Source organism: Austrofundulus limnaeus, unplaced genomic scaffold, assembly GCF_001266775.1.
Source record: "Austrofundulus limnaeus strain Quisiro unplaced genomic scaffold, Austrofundulus_limnaeus-1.0 Scaffold468, whole genome shotgun sequence".
Lineage (NCBI taxonomy): Eukaryota > Metazoa > Chordata > Actinopteri > Cyprinodontiformes > Rivulidae > Austrofundulus > Austrofundulus limnaeus.
Window position 1 is genome coordinate 311,907 of NW_013952870.1, and position 14,242 is coordinate 326,148.

General features: G+C 38.8%; 1 protein-coding gene across 3 annotated transcripts in view; it reads right to left on the bottom strand.

Moving 5' to 3' along the window:
* eml4 (EMAP like 4) overlaps positions 1-14,242 on the bottom strand; it is a 65,207-nt gene that overhangs the window by 17,790 nt on the left and 33,175 nt on the right. For 2 of the 3 annotated variants that reach the window (XM_014025324.1, XM_014025322.1), the window contains 10 exons: positions 11,675-11,710; positions 9,885-10,008; positions 7,522-7,671; positions 7,379-7,448; positions 6,526-6,636; positions 5,820-5,915; positions 5,598-5,732; positions 3,846-3,981; positions 2,631-2,782; positions 1,482-1,607 (listed from right to left, as the gene is read on the bottom strand). In XM_014025324.1, the coding sequence (XP_013880778.1) occupies positions 1,482-1,607; positions 2,631-2,782; positions 3,846-3,981; positions 5,598-5,732; positions 5,820-5,915; positions 6,526-6,636; positions 7,379-7,448; positions 7,522-7,671; positions 9,885-10,008; positions 11,675-11,710 (1,136 nt within the window). The remainder of the gene's footprint in view (positions 1-1,481; positions 1,608-2,630; positions 2,783-3,845; positions 3,982-5,597; positions 5,733-5,819; positions 5,916-6,525; positions 6,637-7,378; positions 7,449-7,521; positions 7,672-9,884; positions 10,009-11,674; positions 11,711-14,242) is intronic. The other variant, XM_014025323.1, reaches the window with a different exon arrangement.

Below are 14,242 nucleotides of genomic sequence, written 5' to 3' on the forward strand. Positions count from 1 at the left end.
CCTGAACACATCACAGGCATACAGATCCTGAACACATCACAGGCATACAGATCCTGAACACATCACAGGCATACAGATCCTGAACACATCACAGACATAGAGCAACCCTGAACACATCACAGGCATACAGACCCTGAACACATCACTGAAATACAGAAACAGGAGACAATAAAAGCACCACTGAAATACCTTCTAACAAAATGAAAATAACATAACATTGAGAAAATGAGGGTTCTAAATCCAGAAGGCCCCTTTGTTTGTAGTGTGTCATGATGCTCAGACAGAAATCAGGGTGATACACAGTGGGAAACTGTTGGTTAAATTGTGATTTTAAATATTATAGTTCATTTAATTAAAAGATATTAATACTGTTGATTTGTGTTTGTTTTTGCATGACCTCCTAATTGCTTGTGGTCAGTTACTATTAGAGTGAAGACACAGCTGTTGATCTTTGACTTTCTAAACTGTTAACTTAGATTATAGAGATCAGCAGTAGTGGGCAGCACTAATCTAAACATTAGTTCCAATAGCCCTAAAACACTAACTCAAATATTTAGGCCCCCTAAATCTAAAGCACTAACTGAAATATTTAGCAAAAGCTAATTCTAAAGCACTAAAATAACCCAGTCAACCCATGAACATTCTTTAACAGACAAGAGTCACATGTTGCTCTCTTAAGACTTGTCATTGACGTTCCACAGCTGTATTTGAGTTCATATATTGTCACCTAGTGGATACATGACAAACACATGAACAAAATGTGTGATAACTTTCACCCTCAGCTGAATCAACGTTGATCAATAACATTTATAGACCTCAGTTAGTGCTTCTAAATTTAGCCTATAAATTTAGCAAGTGCTAATTCACTAATAAATTTTGAGGACACTCAGCCCCTTTGAATGGGACCCTTTAAAAGCCTGACAGCTGTACAGAAAGTCAGTTCATGCTACTGACATGGTATGGTATTGTACCTTGTCTGTATATGAATTCCTTGCAGCAAGTAAAAGAGCTCATCCAGAGCTGCTGCTTGTTTGTCAATCTTATTGTCTTGATATTTATTTTATCTAACAGAAACAATCACAAGCAGCTTACACTTATAACAGTATAATTAAAACAAGTGTATTTGATAGTTACGTTAATACCACAATTGAAAACTGATTGTAAAACAGATGCTGTGACACATCACAGTGATACCTAAAGCCATAATTAATCCTTAAGGATAAAGCAGCTTCATTTTATTTGTTCTTACAAAAACTTTGGGCTGTTCAATATATTTCTCTGTTCCCTGTCAAATGTCTTTAAATAAGGCAACAGGACGCTTGTCTGAACCATGGGGCACAGCTGCATTATTTTAAAATATTATTAATTTCTTTTTGCAACAAAGCCAAACAACAAATCACAGTGATAAACAGACCAAGACTTGAGGGGTCCAGTCGGTATCTGTCATCTTCTGTCAGATTCATGATGTCATGTGATCTCACCTGGACCTCCACCTGGAAGCCGTCATTGAAGGTTCCTCTCAGGATGAAGTTACGAGATGTGCCAACTAAGAACTCCTCCCCCTTCCCTTCAGACAAAGCTCTGATGACTCCAAACTTATCCGGAACCTGCAGACAGACATATTTATGCGAACTGAATTCTTAATAAATTTATTTCAATAATTGAAATGAAGATTTTTTTTTGGATAGCTGCATTTTTTTTTGTCTTTTTATTGTCTTTTATATCTACAAGAGTTTAGAGTTCTTCTGAAGTGTTACAAAGACAATTTGTAGAAACAGGACATGATTTGAGGATTTGTACTATGATTTTCTTTTAAACATTTTACAGAAGTAATAAGAAGCAGGTTTATTTTGAATTAACATGATAATGTGTTCATTCCTACAAAACTGTCAAATATATTTACAAAATATACTAAACTGATTCAGATTAGCATAAAATAAATCACCTTTAATAATTAAATGTCTGTGTCAATACCTCCCACTCAAAAAAAAGACAGCCCACCACCACCACGGTTAAAAAAAAATCCTAGGGGAAACCCTGAAAATGGATGGGTTCAAACAAAGGGTTGTATGCTGTGAGTTGTTAACACATCTACATTGTAAATACCAGGAAATAAAAGCTGACATTCTGAACTCGTCTCATCTTTTGATCTTAAACCTAAATATCTTCAGTGTCCAACAAAAACAAAATAATTTTACTCGCTGTTCCAATACTTTTGGAGGGGACTGTATGTGTACACATATGATTGAGTACATGTATGTGACAGAGTGGTTAGCGGAGTCATCCTGGAACCGGTATGTTGCTAGTTCGATCCCCTGTTCCAGCTGTCTCAGTTTTTGTGTCTTTGGGCAAGACGCTTCACCCCTAATGCCTCTGATGTGTGTCCCATCAGTGTATGAATGTGATTAGCATTGTGTTAGTCTCTACAGATTGATTTGTACATGTTAGCTTTGTAGTGAGATCTAGTAAAGTGCAGCGTGAATGAGTAAATGAGGGCACAGATTGTAGTGTGAAGCGCTTTGAGTATCCTGGTTGGATAGAAAGGAGCACAGTCTGTTTACCAGTTACATGTGTGTACACATATACGAGTGTGTACATGTGTGCGTACATGCATAAGTGTGCGCACGAACCTCAATTTCTCGGTCCACTCGAAGTTCGTGGTCCCACTGAAAGATTTTTCGATCTTTTCCTCCTCCAGTCAGCAGAAAGCCGCTTCTCATCTCACACATACAAAAAATGTTACTTCCCTCTGGACCTTCAACCTTGCGACTGATTTGAAAGGCTACACACACGCAGATAAAGACACACACAGACGCACAAGTTTCAGAAATTAAATATTAACAATTTAGTTAGCAGTAATCTAACATGCATGTTTCTGCTCTGTGGGAGGAAACCGGAGTATCCGGACAAAACATGGAAACTCCACACAGAAAGGTCTCAGCTCTCTGCTGTAATGAGACATCTGTCTGTATGACAGAGCCGTAAGTCTCTGTGTGACACTGATTATATAAATGTGGATGTAGTTCAAGCAGTGACCAGCAGGAGGAAGCAGCAGTCCACAAATGAAACATCTGGTTTTCAAAAGACATTTTCATCGTCTGCCATTCCAGATAAATGATTAAAACTTTATTTGTTTGAACTCTGGACTGATCTTCTGCCTGTACACGCCTGAACAGGTGAGTTTACTTAGAAATCTCAACAGTCTGACAGTTTGGCAGAGATGAACAGTTATCTGACTCCACATGAAAACTCAGCTGAAAATCATTTAGTTTAGGCATGTTTCCAGTGAAACCTGTTGAACAACATGACATTAAAACCATTACTGAAAGTGGGCCAATGCATTCCCAGCTGTGGTTTCTCTTCACAGAAACTCACTGATCAGGAGTACAAGTTGAAACAGAACTCTGCTCTGGATTTTAATGTCTTTATTTCTGCAAGTCACAACTATTTCAGTTTGCCTCGGGGACATGAACAGTTTAGCTCCAGTGTTGGAACTCATTAAAAAAAGGTTTGATACCAAAATTGAAATTGGACAAAAACTTGCTTTGCTTAAAAAAAAAAAAGGAAAAAAGAAGAGATCCTGGCAGACGGTGAGAGCAGACACAGCGAAACAGCATCTCTCAGAACTTTAACAAACTGAACAGTGTGTGCAGAACTGTTTTTAAACTTGTTTTTAGCTGTAGTGAAACAAAGAGTAGAAACATGGATGAGAACTTGAAGTAGTTTGTGAAACTGAAGTAGTGTTATATAATAATTTAATAAATTAAGATTTCAGTTAAAACTAAGATAAGATAAGATTTTACAATGAAACAGCACATTTAAAACATAGACAAACAAATCTGCACCTCTTGGTCCCTTTCCAGGCGCCGTCTCTGCAGAGCTCCTGGACCAGACCAACAGGTCTCCTCTAGAATCTCCGGTCAGGATGTCTCCGGTGCTCAGGAAGACCAAACACTGGATAAACTTTGTCTTATCGCAGTTCTGACAAGAGAACAACACTACTTTAGAATCAAACCAGGACCAGACAGTGATCAGTTAGACTGGGAGTAAGAACAGATTAGGACTAAAGTTAGATTCAGACCAGGGTTAGACTGGGACTAGAAACAGAGCAGGGTAGGGACATGAATCTGGACTTGAAGTCTTTTTAGGTGACAAACTGATGAGAAACAGTGTAAGTGAAAACTGCTCAGGCTGAAATGTGACTCAGGTTTCTTTGTTTTCAGTGAGGTGGAGCTTCCTGTTTGCTCTGCAGCTGAATACAGCTGAACTTCCTCCAGTTTTTTCTTTTCCAACTTTTATTTATATTAAAAAAGAGCACATGAATACAAGACTGCTAAGTAATCATCATTATACATAAAAAAACTAACTGTAAACGAAGACCAATACACAGACACACACTTTTTCTTTAAATATTTTCATCGTCTTATAATAATAATTAATGGAGAATTCATTTTTCCACTTTGCCTAAAACCAAACAGCTCATGTTTCCAGAGTAATTGAAAGTTAGGTGACATTTTCAAATCAACATGGTTACAAACATGTTGCCTAAATACTTTGCAATGATGTCACAAGCAGAAGAAGTGAAGTGCTACCTCTAGTAGTAGTTCCAGATTTATAAGTTGTTATAATGATCACATTAGGGTCACATGACACACTGCCTCACATCTCTTAACCACCCATTCATGAAAATGCTCTAAAACCTGCAGGAAAGCAACCCTCCAGGACCAGGATTAACCCCCCTGATCTATCCATCTAAACTTGGCAGAAAAAGTAATTTTTTGAGAATCCAAAACGCGTCCAACACTTCTTTTCTCTGCCGGTCTCTGTTTAATGGCGGATGAAATAAAGAAGGTGGCGGTATTTTGTTTACTTTGAGCAAGTGAACAAGATAAAAAATCCACCAGATAATTAAGAGGCGATCTGTTCGGTGAGTTTCACTCCAGAAGCTGCGAGGCTTTCAGCTACGTTCAGACCGAACTCAACTCTGTTTACTGAACCAGCGGCTGCTGACGTCATTACACTCTTGCGTGATGCTGCGTTCAGGACAAGCATGGAAAACCCACTATTCTTACGCCAATACGGTCGCAATGATGCGTTTAAGTACCGAAACATGGTACCGTTTGATGTTACGTGAATAGATACTTGGTAGTATCGAATTCGGTACCCATCCCTAATTTTGCTGCTGTTATTGACTCTTGTTTTGTGCTTTTTGTATATGCAGGTGCCTGCTATAAGATTGGATAATGGTAGGAGAAACACTGCTGCTAATTTTTAGCTTAACTGTTAATTAAAGAGGAACGTTGCATGAATAGCTGTTTGTCCCCAGTGAGTTGCAACAAACTCGAAAAACTAAACCCAGAACAGGATTTGCCCCATGGCTTCCTAACCACTGAGCCACAGCCACCTGAAAGCGTGAACAGGGACTAAAGGGTTGGGTAATAAGAACTGAACCCGTTTCCTAAAGGAAACATGACCTGCACCAGCCTTCCCTCAATTCATCCTGGTTTAAGACTTCAGACTTTCCTTGAATTCCTGAGTTTCATATGAAAAACAAAAATCATTTGCCATAACAACAGATAAAACAGACTATTTCTCACCCCAAGTAATCCCTTTTTTCTGACCAAAGAATTCCCATTCCAAGTCCAGAAGAAGATGTGGGACTTTCCACAGGTGATGATAAGATTTGGATCAGTGGGGTGGAACTCCACAACCAGGACCACCTCATTGGTAGTCTGTCAAGACAGCAAAGAACAGTTCGAACAAGGTCTAACATTTAATTTAAAAACAGGCAGGTAACGTGACAAACGTTTTATGTTTACCTTGATCTCAGCAATCTTTGCTTTCTTCTGCCAATTCCAAACTGTCAACATGTGGTCGTTACAGTCATCGATCACACTCAGGTGTTGACCAGAGTCCTGAGAAAAAACAGGAAATGTCATGTATGGTATGTCAGAAGCACTCGTGACAAGCATATTCTTCAAATACAAAAAGTCAAAGAAAACATCTTTATATTTAAGAAACTTGGCATAACACACATGATTTAACCCATTTTGTCCCTTAACTGATTTATTTTCTTCTGAACTTGGCTCAGCCAAAGTGAAACAGGAAGTGACATCAAAGGGGAACTCTTTAATAAAGAAAACTCTCTGGTCTTTGTTTATTGAAACATTATTTAAACTCTGCATTTTCTTCCCCTCTTACTGATAGTGACTCAAAATAATTTAAAGAAAAAGCAGATTCTTCTCTACAGTGTGTGTTGTGAGCTGTTGTGGCAAAGCCCTGTTCACATGCAGACATTCCACTGCATAAGATAAGATAAGATTTGACACTTTGACATCACTTCCTGTTACTTCACAAGCAAATATCCTAACAACTGTTCATCTCAGCAACATGAAATTTATTTTGCAATTTTTTTTTTTTATCAAAGTCATCTTTCCAAAACTACATTCATATGTGTTACAAAGATCTGACGTCACAGGCACTTTAAGGAACTACATTAATATGGTGCAGCGCAGTGATACTTACTGCTTTAGAGAAAGCCAGACAGCCAACACCACGTTCGAATGTTCCCATACCGATGACCTGCAGGGTGGACAGACTCACGCTGTCCCAAACACGAACATGGGGCTGCAGCGCCTGGACAGAACAGACAAAAACCATGTAGTTTGTGTGGGCTGTTACCATGATGGTGCGTGTTGCCATTCATCATCATGTCAGCTTTTAGAGTGTAAAACAGTGACTGTTGTTTTTAAGCTCCTCCTCAAACAAACTCCCACAACATGTGTGTGTGAAATTGCTGAGATCCTGTTGGCTCATCAGTGGTTTTTTTGTTGCACATCATACTTGATCTTATTGGGAGGGTTCAAACTTCTAATTGTTAAGAGCATTCAGGAGATGGCTTTTGTTCTTTGAAATATTAAGCTTTATTTCAGCTTCAATGGGATACACAGGGAAAATGTCATCATTTTGCATTTAGAAGTTATTAGACTTCCATTAAACTTAAATGACCTCCAATCACAGAGGTGTCAAAAGTATTCACATTCATTACTGAAGTAGAAGTATAAATACTAGGGTTTAAACATACTTTTTTAGAAGTAGAAGTATCAAGTAAAAGTATAAAAGTACTGGTTTTAAAACTACTTAAAGTATGAAAGTAAAAGCAATGAACCCTTAATAAAAAGCCATTAAGGATAAAAGCTTAGGCTGTGCCACAGGGTTCTATAGTTGTAATTAGTCTGTCAAAAGTTCAGTTAATACTTTTGCATTTTATTTAAAAATGTTTGTTTTTGTGAGTTCATTACAATGTGAGAACCTTTCTACATCAAATCACCGAAACAAACTCAGTGTATGTTTGCTTCTGACTGATGTTCATACTCACTCGTCCGTCTTTGTCAACTCCTGCGATCTGCCCTGTAGCAATGCGGATCTTATCAGGATGGATGGCCAGACTAATGCAGAAAGATGTTACTGTCACCAAAGGGAACCAAAGTAAAAAGAACCAGATGATTTTTAGTTTCTCACCACTTGATGCAGTCAGTGTGTCCAAGGTAATGTCTCTGAGTCCGCTCCTCGTAGTTAAACAAAACCACAACCGATGCAACAAAGTAAACAATCTCTCCTGTTGGAAGGAGGTAGATGTTTGCTCTGCAGTCCCTGCCACGGTAACCATATCTGCACACTGTCAAAGAAAACACCTGCACAACAGCTGGATGTCTCCTGAGGTTTTATTGCTGTTCTGCTTGTATCTACAAACACTCAGCTTAGTTTCTTCTTGTTTCTACTCTAGGGTTTCCAGAATCTCTCTGGACTTAATGTTTTTAACTAAAGGGATCTACTGAGGTTTTGTTAAGACTGAGGTTCTCATCACATGTTCTGACAAGACCTGATGTTCTTCTGAAATCCAACTAAACATTTGAAATTTGCTTTAGATCTGCTGTGGTTCTACAGAGATCTGTGTGGACCTCACAACATCTGCTGTTGGTTTTAATAAGAAGAGGCTCTAGTTACATTCAAGATTTATTTAGGGTTGTAATAGCATTAATTAGGATTGATAAAATCAAAATCAGTGAATCTAACTATCTGCTGAGGTTCTCTCTGACTAAATGGCAGCTTAGAATTTCCTACAATACGCGCCACTGACGATATCTGCAAAAGTGAAGGAAGCTCTTGGAACTCACCTGGACATTCACCAAAAACAACTTTCTATCAGCTGAAGATCCACTGAATCTGGTTTGATTTGCTGATAATCAGGACTGGGGCTCTTCGGAGATTCAGCTCTGTCTTTCTGTCGCAACAATACCACCTGTTTGACATGTCTGTGAATCTCCATCTAATCATCATGGAGGAATTTATGTTTCTTAATTGATCCTAGCAGCTGGAGAAGGCATTCAATTGTATTCCCTGAAGTACATGGTAGCGAGGCGGTCCTTTGCTCTGAACCTTTCAATACCTATACAGTTTTAGTCAGTTTTGCATTTCCAGCAGTAAATTTGGCGACTCTGCCAGAGTTCACAACTTTGATTGACAAAATTTCTCAGTGCAGCCAGGAAGCAGAAGGGGTCCAGTTTGTTGACCTCAGGGTTCCATCACTGCTATATGCAGATGGTCCTGTATGTGTCATAATCAGCCTTCACTGGAGCAGTTCACAGCCCAAGTGTGAAGCAGCTGGGATGAGGATCAGCAGCTCCAAATCTGAGTCCATGGTCCTCAGTTGAAAAAAGATAGATCGCCCTCTCTGGGTTGGGGGTGAGGTTCTGCCTCAGGTGGTGGAGTTTAAGTATCTTGTACCATTGTACCAGTTTGTTGTGGTCAAGAGGAAGACTAGATAAAAGGTAATGCTCTCTGATTACCAGCTGGTCTATGTTCCTACCCTCATCTATAGTAAAGATCTATAGGTAGTGACAAAATGTTTGACACTGCATACGAACAGTCAAATTGCAGAGGAGGTGGCTGTTCAAAGAAATGTCTGGACCTCTCTGCTCAAGTTGCTGCCCCTACAACCTAACTCTGGAATAAGCAGAAGATAATGGATGGATGTTTGACATGCCGTATAAGTTGTTTATTATCAGTGTAGGAGCTATTTTAACCTTTTTTACATTTGAAATTGTTCTTTAATTTATTTAAGATTAAATACTTTGCATAAATATTTTGTTAGTATTTTTTGTTGTATTGGTTTAATTGTAAAAATTGGGAAACCCCTAAGTATGTGCTCTAGTATTGGACCAGCATGCATTGGGGTGGGCATATGTTGTTGTTTTTTTTACCAGAGCAGAAGAGGGTGTGGTGGAACACAAATGTTTGCTTGTTAAATTTTGGAAGTTCCATCTTTTTTTTTTCTTTTAGATTAAATCAATGGAAGACATCTACATGGTTTTGGACAATGGACTTCTTTTGCCTGCATTGAAAATACTACCCCATTGCAATAGTGGCCATTTAAAACATTTGAACGTTAAAGAAAATGGCCAATACATAAAGTAAAAAACCTGCCCTTCAATAGATGGTGCTTAACTGTGGATTTTTTGGAGAATTCGACTTGCCGATTACAACTGGACACAAGTCAGTTGAAATTTGGATGGCTCACCTGTTGGAAAAGATTTATGGATGGATTGATTAAGGGATTTTTGGATGGATGCCCTGCTTCAGGCCTGGAACAAGACACTTGATTCATTCATCAGAACTGGTAGGTGTTAATATTGTTTATGCCATTAAGGAAAACGGATGGACTACTTGGACCACTGGAGTCTAAAGACAAAGTTTTTGCTGGAAAGTTTGATGAGCATTAATGAACTGAGTGAGCTGCTGCATAATTGAGCATCTGGTAGCCGGCCTACTTCTTCAGTTTTGAAAATGTTTGAGAAAATGGCCACAACAATCATAAAGGATACACCCATTCTAGTTTCAGTCTTTCTGAAGGAAGTTCTATTCGAATGTCATCATAGTTCTCTACATCTGAGGGGATGAACATGGTGATTGGTCGACCACGCATGAACATCTTGATGGAGTTTCCCTCTGAAAGAGTAGGATGAAAGAAGAACATGTTAATGAAGACTTTCTCCTTTGGTTTTAAAAATATATAAATATTTGAATAGACTTAGCAATAAATATTACAGCAAATTTTAGAAGGCTGTTTATTACTTATAGTAAGATTGTGATTCTACCTCATCCCAAAAAATGTGTTAAAATAAAGTGCATTTAAATCAATAAAAACTCACAATTCAACCACATTTTCTATTAAACTAAAAACAAATGTTACAACTGAGTGAAAAACTGGTTTCAGCATTACTGCTTCCATAGGATTTCAGAGGTTCAATATCAGTCAGGAGTTGCTTATCAAATGTGCTGATTATCTTCAGCAACAATGAGAGAAAGATTGAAGAAGGTTGCGGCACGGCTTGGTTTGTAAAGTTTCATCTGAAGGAACCGCAGAACGTTCTGCACAAAACCAGACCATACTGCACAACAGCAAATGCCTGTACCAGATGTCAGCATGGTGGTGGGAGTTGATTGTATGAATCGACTATAAACTCCTCGGTAGACCAAAGGATTCCCTGAGGTCATCTGTCTGACAGCTGTAGCTTGGACCAAATTGGGTCATGATACAACAGGACAATGGTAAAATGGACTGAACTTATAGAGCGCTTTATCAAGTCCCTCCGGACCCCACAGCGCTTTACACTTACAGACAATACTCACATTCACACTCAAATTCACACAATGATGATGGTAAGCTACATTGTAGCCATAGCTGCCCTGGGGCACACTGACAAGAGGCGGGGCTGCCAAGCATAGGTGCCACCGGACCCTCTGACCACCATCAGTAGACAAGGCAGGTGAAGTGTCTTGCCCAAGGACACGACAACAGAAACGGCTGGACGGGGGATCGAACCGGCGACCTTCCAATTCCAGGACAACCCCCCTAACCACTCCACCACAGCCGCCCAATGATTCCAAACACAGCAGCTACTCTACAACATAACTGTTTCAAAAAGAAAAAAATCAAGGTGCTGCAATGGTCCAAAGTTCTGAACATTGGTCTAATTGAAACGATGTGGGGACCTTTGAGAGCTGAGCAGAAACCAATGTCTGTAAACCTCAATGAACTGAAGATTCTCTTCAACCACATTAGAGACAGATACAGTTCTACAGAAAACCACTGCTGAATTATTGCTGTTGAAGGAGATTCTACAAGCTGCAAGGTCTGAAACCAGTTTTTAATAATGAATAATGACACAACACTTAGTTTAGATACAGAAACAAATAGCATTGTGGAAAAGCTATGTCATACAATAATCAGGCAGGTGAGCAAAAGGGAACAGCTACTTGTAAATCAGTAAAAGAAACCGATGCAGGTGAAGCACCTCAGACAGAAACACCAGGGGCCTTATGTACAGCAGGTCTTTGTACTTGAGGCATCTTAATGCCTGTTCTTCCATCATGGATTAAATTTTGAAAAGGCGTCTGTCTAATGTTGAAATAAACAAGTTCAGTTGAGCTGGTTACTTTCACTCTCTCCGTTTGAACATATATTGAAGTAAACATGATGTTTCATCACCTGAGAAGTCTGAGTGACATACAGCAGGTGGGTGTGGTTTATGATGGAAAGCAGTGATTGGTCTAGAAACAGAAAGAGTACTAAAGCTGCTGTTAGCATGTTATCCTTCCCGTCATGACTTACCAGCTTGGCTGTTTTTCTCCCGGGTTGACATTTTGGCTGGTGTGAGACAAACACATCATGACATCAACAAACACAAATGATGACAGAAATGTGGCCTCAGATACAAAAAGTACAAATGAGAAAATGAAATGTCTGTAAAGCTGATTTTGTGGGGACACATATTCTTATTGGCTATTTGTCACAATCAGAGGTGGGCACAGTTCTGCTTATCTGCTAACAAGGGAACTAGCTTCTCATTTAGCGGATTAGCATTTTTGTTGACTTTGGAAACTGTTAGCAGACCAATTAGCGTCTGTTAAACTAGGTTGCGCTAACTTTGAGACTCCTTACAGGCCGTGCTGGATGTGTCAGGCACTTTGTGTGTAGCATAGTGCATCAAGAAGAAATAAAATAACACTTAACAATATTTAAGTAACAAATAACAAAATAGACAACACAGAAAATATAGTTGAGGAAGTATTTGAATTAACAGTATTTATAAAAATACAAACATGATGAAAGAAATGCTTTTATTCTGAAATGGGTGAACTGGACAGAGCTAGCCACAGTATTCCTGACTTTGCGCCATTACCCATAATTCATACTGTATTTCCGCTTGCACTGTTGTTCACAGTTACGGGGATACTCTTCTCTATCGCTGTTTATCAAAGTATTTTTCACTGAAGTTTTTTTTACCTGGCGTAAATAGCAACACATTGGAGGTGTGTATACTGTAAGAATGTTTTAAAAAAGGGGCGAGGACAATTCTTTAACAGTGGCTCACCTGTCACTGCTCATGGACAGATAACATGAAGCTATGTCCTGATGTTAGCTACGTTGACATTATAAATTACCTCATCTTTCCTGAAGACACACGCATGCAAAATTATAAATGTCAATAGTTCTGGAAGTAAAATGTTCCTAAGCCCCCCAGAATTGTAAAAAAAAATTATGAAAGTGTTGTGAATAGCCCCTCTCCCCATTCTAAAAGTAAGATTGACTGGGTGCTAGTTTGCTTGTAACCTTTAGAGTTTAATTGGAGGGTTTCATACAACTGCAGTCATTTAAATAAATGACAAACAAAAATTAATGAACTGCCTTTAATAACTCCATTAGCATATTCTTTATTAAAACAAACCAGAGACTTTTACAGCCCCTGGGAGCTAATCTCCCCGTCTTTTAATCCTGTCCTGTAGTAAAAATATTTTAGAATGTATTTGGGAAGAGGATTGTTTAATATTTCCAGCTTACTCAGAATTGGGACAGTTAAATTGTGATTTTTGTGAAGTTATACCATGAAAAAACAATTGAAGCAATATGATGTGCAACGAGCCAGCGCATGGTCACACAAATATATGTCTTCCACAGACTAGACCGTCTCATTTCACAGCTGTTTATGCAGTCGACACAAGTGGCCTGCGGTCAACGTTGGGTGAGCCCAATGTTGGCCACAGTCTACGTGGGCTGCAACCCATGAATTCAGACACAGCCATAGACTCTTTACTGCACGACTCCTAACTGGAACCAAAAAACATGATCATAAAACACCAGTACTGGCTTCTCTGCATTGGCTGCCAGTTTTTTAGTGCATTGAATTCAAAATTCTTTTATTGGTTTTTAAAGCTACAGTATAAATGGCTTGGCCCCAGCCTATCTTAAGGATCTTCTACGTAACTGTTCTTCTTCTAGATCACTTTGGTCGAACAATAAACTGCTTCTACACGTTCCCAGGACCAGACTGAAAAGCAGAGGAGACCGGGCATTTGCTGTCACTGCTCCTAATTTGTGGAACAACTTACCATTCAATATTAGATCTGCCCATAATCTGGAACACTTCAAATCTCTTCTGAAAACTCATTTTTACTCTCTGGCATTTTTATAAGGATTGTATTCTATGTGTCTTGTCTATTTAATTGATTGTTTTTACTTTAGTATTAGTATGTTTTTACAAGTTGTTTTATGATTACTGTACAGCACTTTGATGCAGTTGGTTGATGATTTTTAAAGTGCTCTATAAATAAAGTTGACATTGACATTGCAGTAACTCGCACTGATGCTAATGCCATTCACCGTAGGCTTTAGGGGTGCACAATAACTATTGGCCCGATATCAGGGAATTGTGACGTCATACTTATCAGTCCGATATCATAACAAACAGAACCGATAATATACATACACTTTTGCCAGTGCGGCAGTGTGTTTGCTTATTTTATTTATCCTTTTTGGCCAAGCCGCTCTCTGTCCTGCCCAAGACCTGCTCAAAATTCACATGGCATTAAAGAAAACAACTTTCTCACTGGAAAAATAATTATAATTATAATATCCTGATGCATCTCAGTAATCCAGGTAAAAAATCAAAGGAAAAAAATTGTATAGGTCCTCTGGACGGGTTCTTCTTTAATGAAACGTTTCGTCTCTCTTCCAAGAGACTTCTTCAGTCTGAGAGTTTCATAAAGCCTGAATTTTGCCTGAAACTCTCAGACTGAAGAAGTCTCTTGGAAGAGAGACGAAACGTTTCATTAGAGAAGAACCCGTCCAGAGGACCTATACAATTTTTTTTTTTTTCCTTATTGGAGCAATGTTGAATAT